The 14204-nt window shown below is 44.6% G+C and overlaps 1 protein-coding gene across 1 annotated transcript; it reads right to left on the bottom strand.

The window, feature by feature from the left end:
- Positions 1-2506: 2506 nt before the first annotated feature.
- LOC110504667 (RDS/peripherin-like protein xRDS35) lies at positions 2507-7997 on the bottom strand. Its single transcript, XM_021583439.2, has 6 exons — positions 7848-7997; positions 4247-4489; positions 3767-3954; positions 3278-3524; positions 2929-3090; positions 2507-2569 (listed from the first exon to the last, which is right to left on the bottom strand). Exons 1-6 carry the CDS (start codon positions 7995-7997, stop codon positions 2507-2509), a joined length of 1053 nt encoding a protein of 350 aa, XP_021439114.1.
- Positions 7998-14204: the final 6207 nt, after the last annotated feature.

Consider the following 14204-nt stretch of genomic DNA (forward strand, 5'->3'; position numbering starts at 1 on the left):
TGATATTTCAGTTTCACTTTTTTTAAAATAAATTCTAAACCTTTGTCATTATGGGATATTGTGTGTAGATTTATGGAGGGGGGGGGGGGGGGGGGGACAATTGAATCAATTATAGAATAAGGCTGTAAGGTAACAAAATGTGGAAAAAGTTAAGGGGTCTTAATACTTTCCGAATTCACTGTATGTTATTGGAATTACTCAATAAGTCTGCAAAACTTCAATTGGTCTATTATGCTGGGCAACAGGTTTAATATAGCGTGCTGATGACCCCTTACTCCAGCTTACCCACTCCATTCACTTGCGTACAATACACTGTGCATAGGATACTTATTGGGTTGTAGAGAGAACCTGTACTAGCTGTCTCATAAACTGGGGTGGGAAATACTCAGTAGGGTCTTTACTAACCAAATGGTTTGTTTTTCAGGGGAACTGTGTCGCACATATTCAGCAACACTTGGTTTTCCACACTCTCCATAGCTCACAATGCAATACACTGTATTAGACTGTGCATGGGATACATATAGGCTTGTAGAGATCTTTTCAATCCGTCTCAGCTAAAGTGGGGTGGAAAATACTCAATTTGGTGTCCACTAACCGTTTTTAGTTTGTTTTAATGTACGACACAGTCCCCTCCCAAAACTATACATATTTGGTTAGTAGTAGTAGAGACCCTACTGAGTATTTTACACCCCCTTTACCTGAGGCAGGTAGAAAATATCTCTCTACAGCCCAATATTCTCAACATACCAGTGTCAAAATAATAGCCACTAAACCCATATTATTATTTTATATTTTCATAAATTAATTATTGCCTTTTCTTGTTGGCACAATAAAAGTGTCAATTTATTAAAATTCAGTATGTTTTGAATTAGTTATCTAGATTGCAATGTTTTGAAATGCCTGCGTTTATTTTTGAAGCTTTCGTCATTACCATACGAACATGACGTCATTTGTGCTGCTGGCAGAATACTAGTCTGGTGGTGAGCACATTGCAAAGCCACACCGGAATTTCTAAACGCTCACTCGGCATAGTCATCACCACCTTTACCAGTGAGTATTTTTCCATAAAACAAAGCCTCTCAAAGACAAATGAGTAGGTGGATTTAGATGTTGGGAAAATGTAAGACTACTTTGTGCGCACTCTGTGGTATCTTGCTTGTTACAATGTTTCTATTACAATTCACTTATTCAGCTGCTTGTAGCCTATACATCAAGATTGATCAAGATATACTGTAACCAATTTCGGGTACAGTAGTAGGCCTCGAAATGGTCAATTCAATAGGATGGGGGTTCGATGCACTTTCAGGTGTAATGAAATGGCGAACCCTGGTGGAAATCTGGTGTAAAAGTCGGTAGGCTACTATCTATGAACGTTAAACTTATCAAAGGATGACATGTTGTAAACATTGTCGTAAAACACAGTGTATGAACCATTTGACAAAGGAACAAAATAAACAGCAAATAAAATGTTACAAATATGTTGGCTATATGCGCGTTGCGTTAATAATGCGCTCAACATGTGTTGTTGTTGGTCAAAACATAATGAAAAATGTAAATTACAACTTTTCACATGATCACACTTCGACGTGACCTTTCTCCAAACCCTGTCCATTGTTAAGGTATGTTTTTACTCCATGTCTCTCAGTGTTCCTGTTGCTGTGCAGAGAACTGCTGTAACAGTAGCCTACGGATTAGCTAGGTTTGGATTACGAAGGTGTTATGAGATGTGTCAGAGTATACCTAGCAGCCCAGATTACATTGTACAGTCACTCCGCTCCATACTGTCATAGACCTACAGTATCACTAGCATCACGTTGTCATTACACACACATCCTCCTATACCTCTGGGTGAACTGAAATAACCCAACTCAGTTGTATGTCTATCTAGTACAAATGGACTCAACTCCGCAAATCCATTATAAGCAACTAATTTTAATATATTAAATGCCTGATGCCAACTTCACATCATCTTGACACGTTACTTAGCAGTGCGTTAACAAACTCGATAGCCATTTCAGTATTCAATTGGCTGTAGGCCTTCTTCACACAGGGTGAGTGTTAGTGTACTTCAAAGTGTGTGTGTTTTCATTTACTCCTGTACGAGTATGTGAGTATTCTTTTTGAGTATTTATCAAATGTGTGTGTGAATTATTTTGTGAATGTGTGTGTTCTTCGGTGCCTTCCAGTGTCTTCTTGACTTTCATGTTTTGTTCTTGACTCAAAGATTATCATTCCAAATTTTGTCAGGTTAAAAACCCTCTGCATTGTTAGATCTTGTCTTGTCTGTGCAGAGCATGATAAGATAAGATTCCTTATGTATTTTAGTGCTCGTACATTGTTGCAGTATAAATCAAGACAAAAAGTTCAGTGCATGTGTCAAAGCCAACACAGAGCTCTAGCTAGCCCACCATTAGCCTGGTCACAGGCTAGACCACCGTGAGGTCACAGAACTAAGATGCCTCCCTCCCTGTCTCAAACCCATATATGGTTATATATTAAATTTCATCTAGCTGGACGTGGCTGCCTTCTCGCCGTCCGCCCCTGCTTCTGCCTCATCACCTGCTTCCACCTGTATTGATAAAGAGACGGGACACCATTAGGTTATCTTCAGATGTATTACACAAGGCATTGTGGGTACTGTGGTACATCATGCTAAACCAGGGTCTGATCAGGAGGATGTGTTCTTACAGACGGTTAAAATATACATGTTTTGTGTTGAACATATACAGATGTAGGATCTTCATTTGAATAACGCTTTTGTTGCTGAGAATTGTCTAGAACAGTAGGAAATGCACATTTGTAGTGTATTTGCGTTTTAAAAAGGTCAGCTCTATTCATTCTCCTATCTGAAACGTTTAGAGCGTTCCACATCCCTGAACACACCCCTGGTATGTTTCACATAGCATTGTGGGTACTGTAGTACACTACCTGTCCGAACTGGAGCAGTTTGAACATGGTGTTCTTGACGTCCATCATGGTTTCTTTCACCCCCTTTGCCAGGATGTAGCCCTCACTGTCAGCTTCGGGGTTCTCCGGGTCCACGCCGTCCAGAGACGTCTGCAGGTACCGCAGACTCACCAACACTGACATCTGTGGAGATGATGTCACAGGGGTCAAGGTTAAACTCAAAGCCATGGTTACAAAATGTATATCTAAAGCCACCTTATCACAGGGGCAGAGGTTGATGGTAACAAAATCACCACTGAAAACTACCATCACCACACTACAGGGCAAGAGTCAACGTCCATATTTTGTCTGTGCTTGTGCATGTGTATACCTGCAAGGAGATGACCGACAGTATCCCGGGGCCAATGGTGTTCATGAGGCCCATGTAGTAGTCGACCAGCGCCTGTCTGCAGCCGCGGTTGTACAGGTTCAGCTCCTCACTCTGGTGCTCATAGTTGTAGTGGGCAGTGTTGTCAGTCAGGTGGTTCTGGAGACAGGGCCGAGGGGAGCCGGGGTTACAGCAGCTGAACGGAACTCCATCCATCAGGTAACGACCGTCCACGTTGCTACGCACACGACTGGAGAGGAGATAGGTTAACAGTTTGATTGAGTGTTTCCATTGTAAAATGTTACCTTACATAAATGACACTGGCTTTAATGATGGATGACACATTTATGAGACATGATGTATAGAAATCTCATGTGAGTCATCATCACCTCAGACAAGTCAGAGAACGGTGGTTTGTGGGCTAAACTTCACTTCTCTCCACCCCCTCTCTCTCACTCCCTCTCCTCCCCCCTCCATCCCCCTCTCTCTCACTCTTTGACTTCTTTAGAGGTGAAGTCCAGGTATCTGTTGCTGATCCACTGCACCTCGAACCAGTCCCTGTAGTTGGTGTTGCCGCAGCAACGCAGTTCCATTTGCAGCCTGTCGATGGTCTCCTTCTGGAAGCAGCGGCCCGGGACATCCGTGTCCCGGTAGAACCGGATACCGTTCCTCAGGCCCACCTGGGATTGGACAGAGATTATGTCATAAAATAGATCAGGAAGTACTCATGGGAGCCAAGGCTTGTTCTCAATTAATCTTTCCTGGATTCCTCAGTTCCTATATCCTCGCCTTCTTCTCAAAACACATTGGAGAAGAAGATCTGGGTGGGGAAGGGGGCTTGTCCTTGTCCTCCAATACAGATGTGACGCAGGCGAGGAGATAGGATGCGGGGAATCACAGAAAGACTACTTGAGATAGGGTCTAAGTGTTATTCAGTCTCATTCTTCTTCATCCCAGCCCAGAGGCTCTTACCTTGAGGGACTCCTCGAGGTGTCCCTGCAGGGCATAGCTGAGCACCACAGCAGACAGCAACCAGACACACACCATCCAGGCCAGGCCATACCAAGGCAGCAGGAAGGGCTTCCAGGGGGGGAACCGGGCAGAGTCCAGGGAGTCCTGACACACCCGCCCAGCAAACAGGTTGATCCCGATGGTTATCAAGCCCACCAGCATCAAAATGTTGGGCACCACGTGGATCTCTGTGTTATCCATCACCTGGAGGGTCAAAGGTCAATTCTAGGGTCACATTACTATACCAGTTATAACACAGTAATAAAACTACATCGAAATGATCTATATATGTTACATTACAGCGCTAAGCATCAGAGTATTTGTTCTGGAATGTTCCATTCCATGATGATGATTCAATTTATGTACGTTCATGTAAGGCAATATGAGTAATGGTAGTCAGCACCCTACATAACTACTTCCATTGCTCCACTATATCCACTGTATGTAAAGTGCAATCAACTACTTCCTTTGTCAGTTTTTTTCTGTTGTATTGGTGTTATTGAGTCTAGGAATGTTGACGTTCTTGTTATTTTTCAGTAAGATTCATGTTACGTGTAACAACTTGTCAAATCCAGGTCATTGCGTATAGAAAATCATTGAGCATTGAAGCTAGGAGGATGCACTGGGAAACACTTTCCTTTTTTGATAGGCCCCAGATTGAGGTCCCCCTTAATCAATGGTTCTGTGGAGATATACCAGCAAACTCTACATATCTGGATGATGCGTTACGGCCTCCAATATGTCAGTGTGAATCTTCGAGGGACCCCTCCGCCTCCCTCCATTCATATAATCCATACATAGCATGAGTGATGAACACAGCCACATACACACAGCCACACACCTATAAGCCCCTCTACCCCCACATACATACAGCCACACACCTATAAGCCCCTCTACCCCCCACATATATACAGACACACACCTATAAGCCCCTCTACCCCCCACATATATACAGACACACACCTATAAGCCCCTCTACCCCCCACATACATACAGACACACACCTATAAGCCCCTCTACCCACCACATACACACAGACACACACCTATAAGCCCCTCTACCCCCCATATACATACAGACACACACCTATAAGCACCTCTACCCCCCACATACATACAGCCACACATTTATAAGCACCTCTACCCCCCATATACACACAGCCACACATCTATAAGCCCCTCTACCCCCCACATACACACAGACACACACCTATAAGCCCCTCTACCCCCCACATACATACAGACACACACCTATAAGCCCCTCTACCCACCACAGACACACACCTATAAGCCCCTCTACCCCCCACATACATACAGACACACACCTATAAGCACCTCTACCCCCCACATACATACAGACACACACCTATAAGCCCCTCTACCCCCCACATACATACAGCCACACACCTATAAGCACCTCTACCCCCACATACACACAGCCACACACCTATAAGCACCTCTACCCCCACATACACACAGCCACACATCTATAAGCACCTCTACCCCCACATACATACAGCCACACACCAATAAGCATCTCTACCCCCACATACACATAGCTACACACCTATAAGCACCTCTACCCCCACAGACACACACCTATAAGCCCCTCTACCCCCCACATACATACAGACACACACCTATAAGCCCCTCTACCCACCACAGACACACACCTATAAGCCCCTCTACCCCCCACATACATACAGACACACACCTATAAGCACCTCTACCCCCCACATACATACAGACACACACCTATAAGCCCCTCTACCCACCACAGACACACACCTATAAGCCCCTCTACCCCCCACATACATACAGACACACACCTATAAGCACCTCTACCCCCCACATACATACAGCCACACATTTATAAGCACCTCTACCCCCCATATACACACAGCCACACACCTATAAGCCCCTCTACCCCCCACATACATACAGACACACACCTATAAGCCCCTCTACCCACCACAGACACACACCTATAAGCCCCTCTACCCCCCACATACATACAGACACACACCTATAAGCACCTCTACCCCCCACATACATACAGCCACACATTTATAAGCACCTCTACCCCCATATACACACAGCCACACACCTATAAGCCCCTCTACCCCCCACATACATACAGCCACACACCTATAAGCACCTCTACCCCCACATACACACAGCCACACACCTATAAGCACCTCTACCCCCACATACACACAGCCACACACCTATAAGCACCTCTACCCCCACATACATACAGCCACACATCTATAAGCACCTCTACCCCCACATACATACAGCCACACACCTATAAGCACCTCTACCCCCACATACACACAGACACACACCTATAAGCCCCTCTACCCCCCACATACATACAGACACACACCTATAAGCCCCTCTACCCACCACATACACACAGACACACACCTATAAGCCCCTCTACCCCCCACATACATACAGACACACACCTATAAGCACCTCTACCCCCCACATACATACAGCCACACATTTATAAGCACCTCTACCCCCCATATACACACAGCCACACATCTATAAGCACCTCTACCCCCCACATACACACAGACACACACCTATAAGCCCCTCTACCCCCCACATACATACAGCCACACACCTATAAGCACCTCTACCCCCACATACACACAGCCACACATCTATAAGCACCTCTACCCCCCACATACATACAGCCACACACCAATAAGCATCTCTACCCCCACATACACACAGCCACACACCTATAAGCACCTCTACCCCCACATACACACAGCCACACACCTATAAGCATCTCTACCCCCACATACATACAGACGACAGCCACACACCTATAAGCACCTCTACCCCCACATATACACAGCCACACACCTATAAGCACCTCTACCCCCACATATACACAGCCACAAACCTATAAGCACCTCTACCCCCACATATACACAGCCACACACCAATAAGCACCTCTACCCCCCACATATACACAGCCACACACCTATAAGCACCTCTACCCCCACATATACACAGCCACACACCTATAAGCACCTCTACCCCCACATATACACAGCCACACACCAATAAGCACCTCTACCCCCACATATACACAGCCACACACCTATAAGCACCTCTACCCCCACATATACACAGCCACACACCTATAAGCACCTCTACCCCCACATATACACAGCCACACACCAATAAGCTCCTCTACCCCCACATACACACAGCCACACACAAAGCTTGTCCAGATTCAAGCCAACTGCATCATGCCAGCCCAATGTTGTTCTGTGCTGTGTGAATAAAGCTTTGATAGGTAAAGGTGTGTGAAACAGACGCCACACTGAGAGACACATGGAAAACACAGCAGCGTGTTTAATTGAACCAGCCAGGACAGACGACAGGAACAGTAGTGACACAGACAGACGGACAGTTGTGTGTGCTGTGTGATTTCCAAGTGCCAGAAACGTGTGTGTCGTGTGAAATACATAAGGGTTGTGTGTGTGTAATTTGCCATGTGTGAACAGGCATGTGTGTGTTATAGTGTTCGCCAGTACCTCTGCCCTGCGGAGCAGCTCAGTCTTGAGGTACACTCCCAGGGAGAAGGTGAAGGCCCCAGCCAGCACGGCCAGCCAGGACAGCAGCCACAGACTCTGGGCCAGACGCACACGCCTCTGCAGGGGGAACTGCAGCTTCAGCAGTGCCATGGCAACAACCAACAGAGACAAAGGAAGAGAGAGAGAGAAAAAGAAGAGGACGGAGGGAGGAGATGTTGGGAGAATCAAGTAGAGAGAGATAACGGTGAAGGATGGGGGAAAGAATATCGGTAGGTTCAAAGAAGGAAAGTTCTGGGGAAAAAAGGTGGACTACTGCGATTCATAGGAGTAGGTTATGCAAAGGTTGTTGTATTAGACACACAGGTACGGCTTGGCCTTTCCAGGGTGCGTTGGTGAGTTATTATCAGGTTGATCTCTTGTAAGTTGTTCCTGTGGGTTGAAATAAGAAGGAAGATCCGTCTGATGGTGAAGGACAGGTTCAGGTTGGGACGATAATCCAAAGCTTTCACGTAGAAAGGAAAATATAAAACATCCAAATAAATTAGTGAGACAAAAACGTCTCACAAAAAAAAGGCCAAGAAAATAATGAATCTAATAGATATTTGATCATTCACGTCCTCTTTTGACAGCAAAACTATGATCCTCTAAATCATCAGGTTATGGTTGCACCACAACAGTGACCCTTCGTTTCACACAATTACTGACAATGACAACCCCAGTTTGTTTAGGATGGAACCCCTCTGGTGTGGTCAAGGTGCACCTCTAAATTCCTGCTGTGCCCATGGTGGAGAACACGGACTGGCCAATGTCGAGGGTACAGTATGGTTATGGTAATCCCCCAATCATAGTCCCTGGGATCCTATTAGGACAGGAGCACCAATGGGAAAGCAGGCCAGTGTCTGATCAGCAAACCTGCATTGGGCCAACAGGTTGGATTTGACAGTTATGACAGGTATCCTCACAGAGAGTTGAGACAGGACGGAGAGGGCCAGGGCTATAGTTTATACATTCAGATAGAGAGAGATGGATAACGCTTACAGGCTGGGGGAGGGGGAGAGTGATCGCTTACCACAGGAAGTGGGTAATGTTTGGGAGAAAGACAAATCAAGAAACCATACAACTTAGAATTAGTCATTTTATTGATCTACAACATCCAAAGTCTTCGGGGGGGGGGGGGGGGGGGCAGCTTTATACAGTTTTAGCTAAGATAGTTCATTAGGATGGACAGCATAGCATTAATGTAGAGTCCTGTGTTTTGGACAATCATGTCACAAGTTCTGGATTTGAACCTTTATTTCAAGCTTTTTCATCAAACTGTCCCCTTTTCCTTTTTGGGTCAGATGGTCCAGCATCATTGTCCAACACCATCCTCAGACAATTGCTTTCATAGTTGGTGTAATTCTCATTTCTGGAAAAGGCTTAAAATGAAGCTTAAACTCTAGGTCATGTGACATGATAGCCCAAAACACAGTGGGTAATACGTTAATGGCAGCTGGATCGATGCTATTCAGATATGAAGGTTACTTCATTGGCTTACTGGAGCTTACAAAATAGCGGTCATTGTTATAAAATATAAAATTCTACTCACTGTCTAGACATTAACAAAACAAACGTTCAATTCTGCATCACTTCATAAGGAAAAGGAGGGACTGTACCACATTGCAAATTTGGATTAATAATTATATTCTGTATATATGTCAATTAATTGTTTAAGTCTAATACTTTCTTTACCACTGCACCACAATACCTTTGGGAAAGAAACAGAATGTAATATTTACAATGCCATCACTCAAATTTATAGTGACATTAAAATGTTAAATAAATGCAGAACTACAGGCCCCAAACCATCACAAACAAACTATCACATCTTGAACAATCCTAGCCTATCTAATTTAAGGTTATAATTACAGCAATTCCTAGGTTCCTTTCACTCCGCCCCCCTCTCTTCAGCTGTTCCCCCTCCCCCGTTGGCCTTGTGCCCCCTCTCCCCACCGCTCCCATCCTCTGGGTGTGTCAGCTGGTGCATGAAGTCATCCAGAACCCTCTGGGCCGTCAGATAGGACACATCAACAACAGCACCCTGCTTACTCTCAGCTGCTCTCCCTGCAACTGCCACGCCCCCCTTGACAGCAGGCACAAGGTAACCCTCCTCCCATGCACCTTCTGCACCCCCTTTTCCCAACTCCACCAGAGGGTAGGGGTTGGGAGGGGTGTCAGTGTGAGGTTGGTAGTTGGAAGGCCGGGGCTGTCTTGCCGCTTGGCTGGCAGCTAGTTTCTTATAGATAGCCATACTGATGTCAGCGACGGAGAAAGGGGGACTCATCGGGCGAGAATCCTCATTTCCTGTCTGACCTATCACCCCAAACCCCTCCTCCTGCTTCCAGGGCATAAAAGCAGTGACCTTTTGTGGACCCGCCTCAAACTCCCTGAGTCCTGCACCTGACCAATCAGACGGCTTCTGCTCCAGTTTTGTAGCGGGTGATTGGATGTCGCTTGTGGATTGGCCGGTTTTCAAGGCGTTCTTCAGGAACTGCTTGACAGTGTCTCCAGAGTCAAAGTGCTTCTCTATGAGCTCCTTGATCAGACAGGGAACCTGGAGGACAGCACAGACATCCTATCAGTTCATACAATACAACAGACATAGAGAAACCAGTAGATGAGGTAGAAGAAATTATGAGCTGAACATGAGTTGAGGAGATTATGGAGTCTTTTCATGTACGGCCACGATCAACTTTACAAATAAAAAATCATCATATTGATTTTCCACCACTCTTTCTGTTGCCAGTATGTAAACTAATCTATATGTGCGTTTTGGTTCATGTATTGCTCAGTAGATGGTGCTGTGCTCACATTGATGTTCTCCAGAGAGGCGATGGTGGCGTTGGCCTGCTCCAGCTCTGTGCTGAGATGGGCGATACGCTGCACCATATACTTCCTCTCAGAGCTAAGGCTCTCAGTCTGCAGGGATAGAGGAGAGTACATGACTCAACATATTCACTACAGTTTGTTCTAGAGATGGTATAACAGTAGTACTAATTGTGCTCTCAGTCTTCAAGGACAGAACAGAGCAGAGGACATCAGTCAACACTGTGTGTTGTAGAGGTGACAGAGAGGGAGAAGGATATGTTTCTATACCTGGGTGGGGGTATGAGTTTATATAGTGGCAGGAGTCTTTCTTAACCATATGAAAAAACGAATTTGGCGTTACTCTGGACCCTGATCTCTCTTTTGACGAACATATCAAGACTGTTTCAAGGACAGCTTTTTTCCATCTACGTAACATTGCAAAAATCAGAAACTTTCTGTCCAAAAATGATGCAGAAAAATGTATCCATGCTTTTGTTACTTCTAGGTTAGACTACTGCAATGCTCTACTTTCCGGCTACCCGGATAAAGCACTAAATAAACTTCAGTTAGTGCTAAATACGGCTGCTAGAATCCTGACTAGAACCAAAAAATGTGATCATATTACTCCAGTGCTAGCCTCCCTGCACTGGCTTCCTGTTAAGGAAAGGGCTGATTTCAAGGTTGTACTGCTAACCTACAAAGCATTACATGGGCTTGCTTTTACCTATCTCTCTGATTTGGTCCTGCCGTACATACCTACACGTACGCTACGGTCACAAGACGCAGGCCTCCTAATTGTCCCTAGAATTTCTAACAGCTGGAGGCAGGGATTTCTCCTATAGAGCTCCATTTCTATGGAATGGTCTGCCTATCCATGTGAGAGACGCAGACTCGGTCTCAACCTTTAAGTCTTTACTGAAGACTCATCTCTTCAGTAGGTCATATGATTGAGTGTAGTCTGGCCCAGGAGTGGGAAGGTGAACGGAAAGGCTCTGGAGCAATGAACCGCCCTTGCTGTCTCTGCCTGGCCGGTTCCCCTCTTTCCACTGGGATTTCCACTGGGATTTCTAGGGAGTTTTTCCTAGCCACCGTGCTTCTACACCAGCATTGCTTGCTGTTTGGGGTTTTAGGCTGGGTTTCTGTACAGCAGGCTATATAAATACATTTGATTTGATTATAGGCCAGGGACCACAGTTCAACCTGGTCAGGTTCTGGCCCTAAATAAGATAATCTCAGTGTCTCTCTCTCTCCGTCTCTGTCTTTGTCTCTCCGTCTGTCATGTTTGACCTAATTCTTACCGCTGAGTGCAGTTTCTCCCCCAGAAGGCTGTTGGTGTGCTGGGTACCTGTGTGTGTGTCCTGGAGTCTGTAGAAAAGAGAGACAGCATCACGGCTATGCATTTGGGGCTCATGTTGTATACCATTACCCCCACCCACCCCTAAGTCCTTGGTCATGAGGCCATCTGACCTCTGACCCTAACAATAGATCAGACCATACAGATGGCAGGCAGAGAACCACTCAATTTAACCACACCAATCAGTCACACAAAGCTATTGATCAGTGGAATTTGCCTTCCAGGACAAAAATGTAGGGCAAAAAAGGGCTATTTCACAGGTTCAACAGAATGAGACATTCATAAAGTCTACTCTGTAAATCACAAAGGCCATGCCTAGACGTGCTGCATGCCTTCCCTGGTGCTCACGGTAACTTGGAAAGGGACAGGCAGATGTATTGTAATCACATCAAAGACATACGAGGACAAGAGCAAGCATTGTTACTACAGTATTATACAATGATTATTGTTTCTATTGACGCACTTTACACTATAGTCGTCATCAAATTAATCATGTTACTGTGTAACACTATAGCATCATCATATTATCATGTTACTGTGTAACACTATAGATTCATCATATTATCATGTTACTATATAACACTATAGATTCATCATATTATCATGTTACTATATAACACTATAGCATCATCATATTATCATGTTACTGTGTAACACTATAGCATCATCATATTATAATTAGCTCTGACCTCTTGAACTTCTCCTTCATGTGGCTAAGCTCCTCCCTGGCCCTGGCTAGCTCCGCCTCCAGACTCTCAATGCAGACCACTGTTTGCATCAGGTTCTGGTGCAGCTCAGCATTCTCCTCCTGCAGTGCCCTATTTACACACAGAAGGGTCATGGGAGATGGAATTTTATTACAAAAATGCGCAGTCACATTTCCTAAGGCCATTTTAGCACATTAGATGCTATGGATGTAGCTCAGGTCAGCTTCTAGAGATGTTACATTTCACACAGCCTTGTTAATCCAGGCTGAACGTTGTGCGTTGTACCATCGTGACATTACACACATTTCTCCTTCATCTTGTTCTTCATCCATCTTTACTGATAGAGGTGGTGAGAGAGCTCTGGAAGCCATTAGTGGAATCGATATTCAGTGACCTTTCACAATCAAACGGATGCTCTTTAGAGTGTATTGATAAACAGAGAGGAGAGGGGAGAAAGAAGGGGAAAAATCACACTCACTGGAGTTCTCCTTTGTCACCTGTCAAGGCCTATGGAAAGAGACAGCAGAAGAGAAGAGACCATTAGAGATGTTGATGATTTTCTAATTCAATAACTTTCAGTACAGTTATATTAGTAGTGTTAGTAATGTTATCATGTGCAGTTTTTTTATTTGATTATTATTTGTCATTACCATATGCATCAGGGATATTGTTATTGGAAGCTTTGACAAGGTACAATGCAGTTTCTTCACTTCCTAATAAAGTTTCATAAACTGAATGGAATGTTTTTTTTACAGAGATGAAAAGGGCAGAGAGAATGATAGGGACATAACAGAGCCAAAGTAATTGATTATTGAACTTAAGTTCATACGCTCCAGGAAAAGCTATTGATTGTGCATCAGTGAGGTTAATAAAGTCAGAGCCACAGCATGGTTACTCTGGCCCTCTCTGTGCTAGCTGGCACTCAGGCAGTCTCGGGTTGGGTAGCGTGTTGTTCCCAATGCAACACATTTCCTATAAAGGTTACCTGTTACCTAATGTGGTTAATTGTGGACAAGCGTCACAGACAGAGGATGACGCTTGAGTTCTCTTTATATAACTGCTGCTTTGTGGTTTAGGGCACTAACTGACACTCCCTGTGTGGTTTGAACTTCAATAACTTTAAAGAACTTTGGGACAAATCCTAATTTACATGAATGCATGATTTACCTAACTCTACAGCTAGGACCTACTAGCTATAGTATGTATTTAGACCCCTCGACTCCACCAGCATACAGATGTAAGATCTTAATTTGATCACTCTTTTGTTGCTGAGAATCCTCCTGCACAGAAAGAAATGCAAACTTATAGTGTATTTGAGTTTTAAAATGGCTTTTAAAGTCTGTCATTTCCCGTTTGAAATTTCAGACTTGATTTGTCCTAACGCAAAATGTATCAACCCCTACAAAAACGTCCATTAATTATAATCCACATAATAATTCACATTTCCTG

Source organism: Oncorhynchus mykiss, chromosome 31 (genome assembly GCF_013265735.2).
Source record: "Oncorhynchus mykiss isolate Arlee chromosome 31, USDA_OmykA_1.1, whole genome shotgun sequence".
NCBI lineage: Eukaryota > Metazoa > Chordata > Actinopteri > Salmoniformes > Salmonidae > Oncorhynchus > Oncorhynchus mykiss.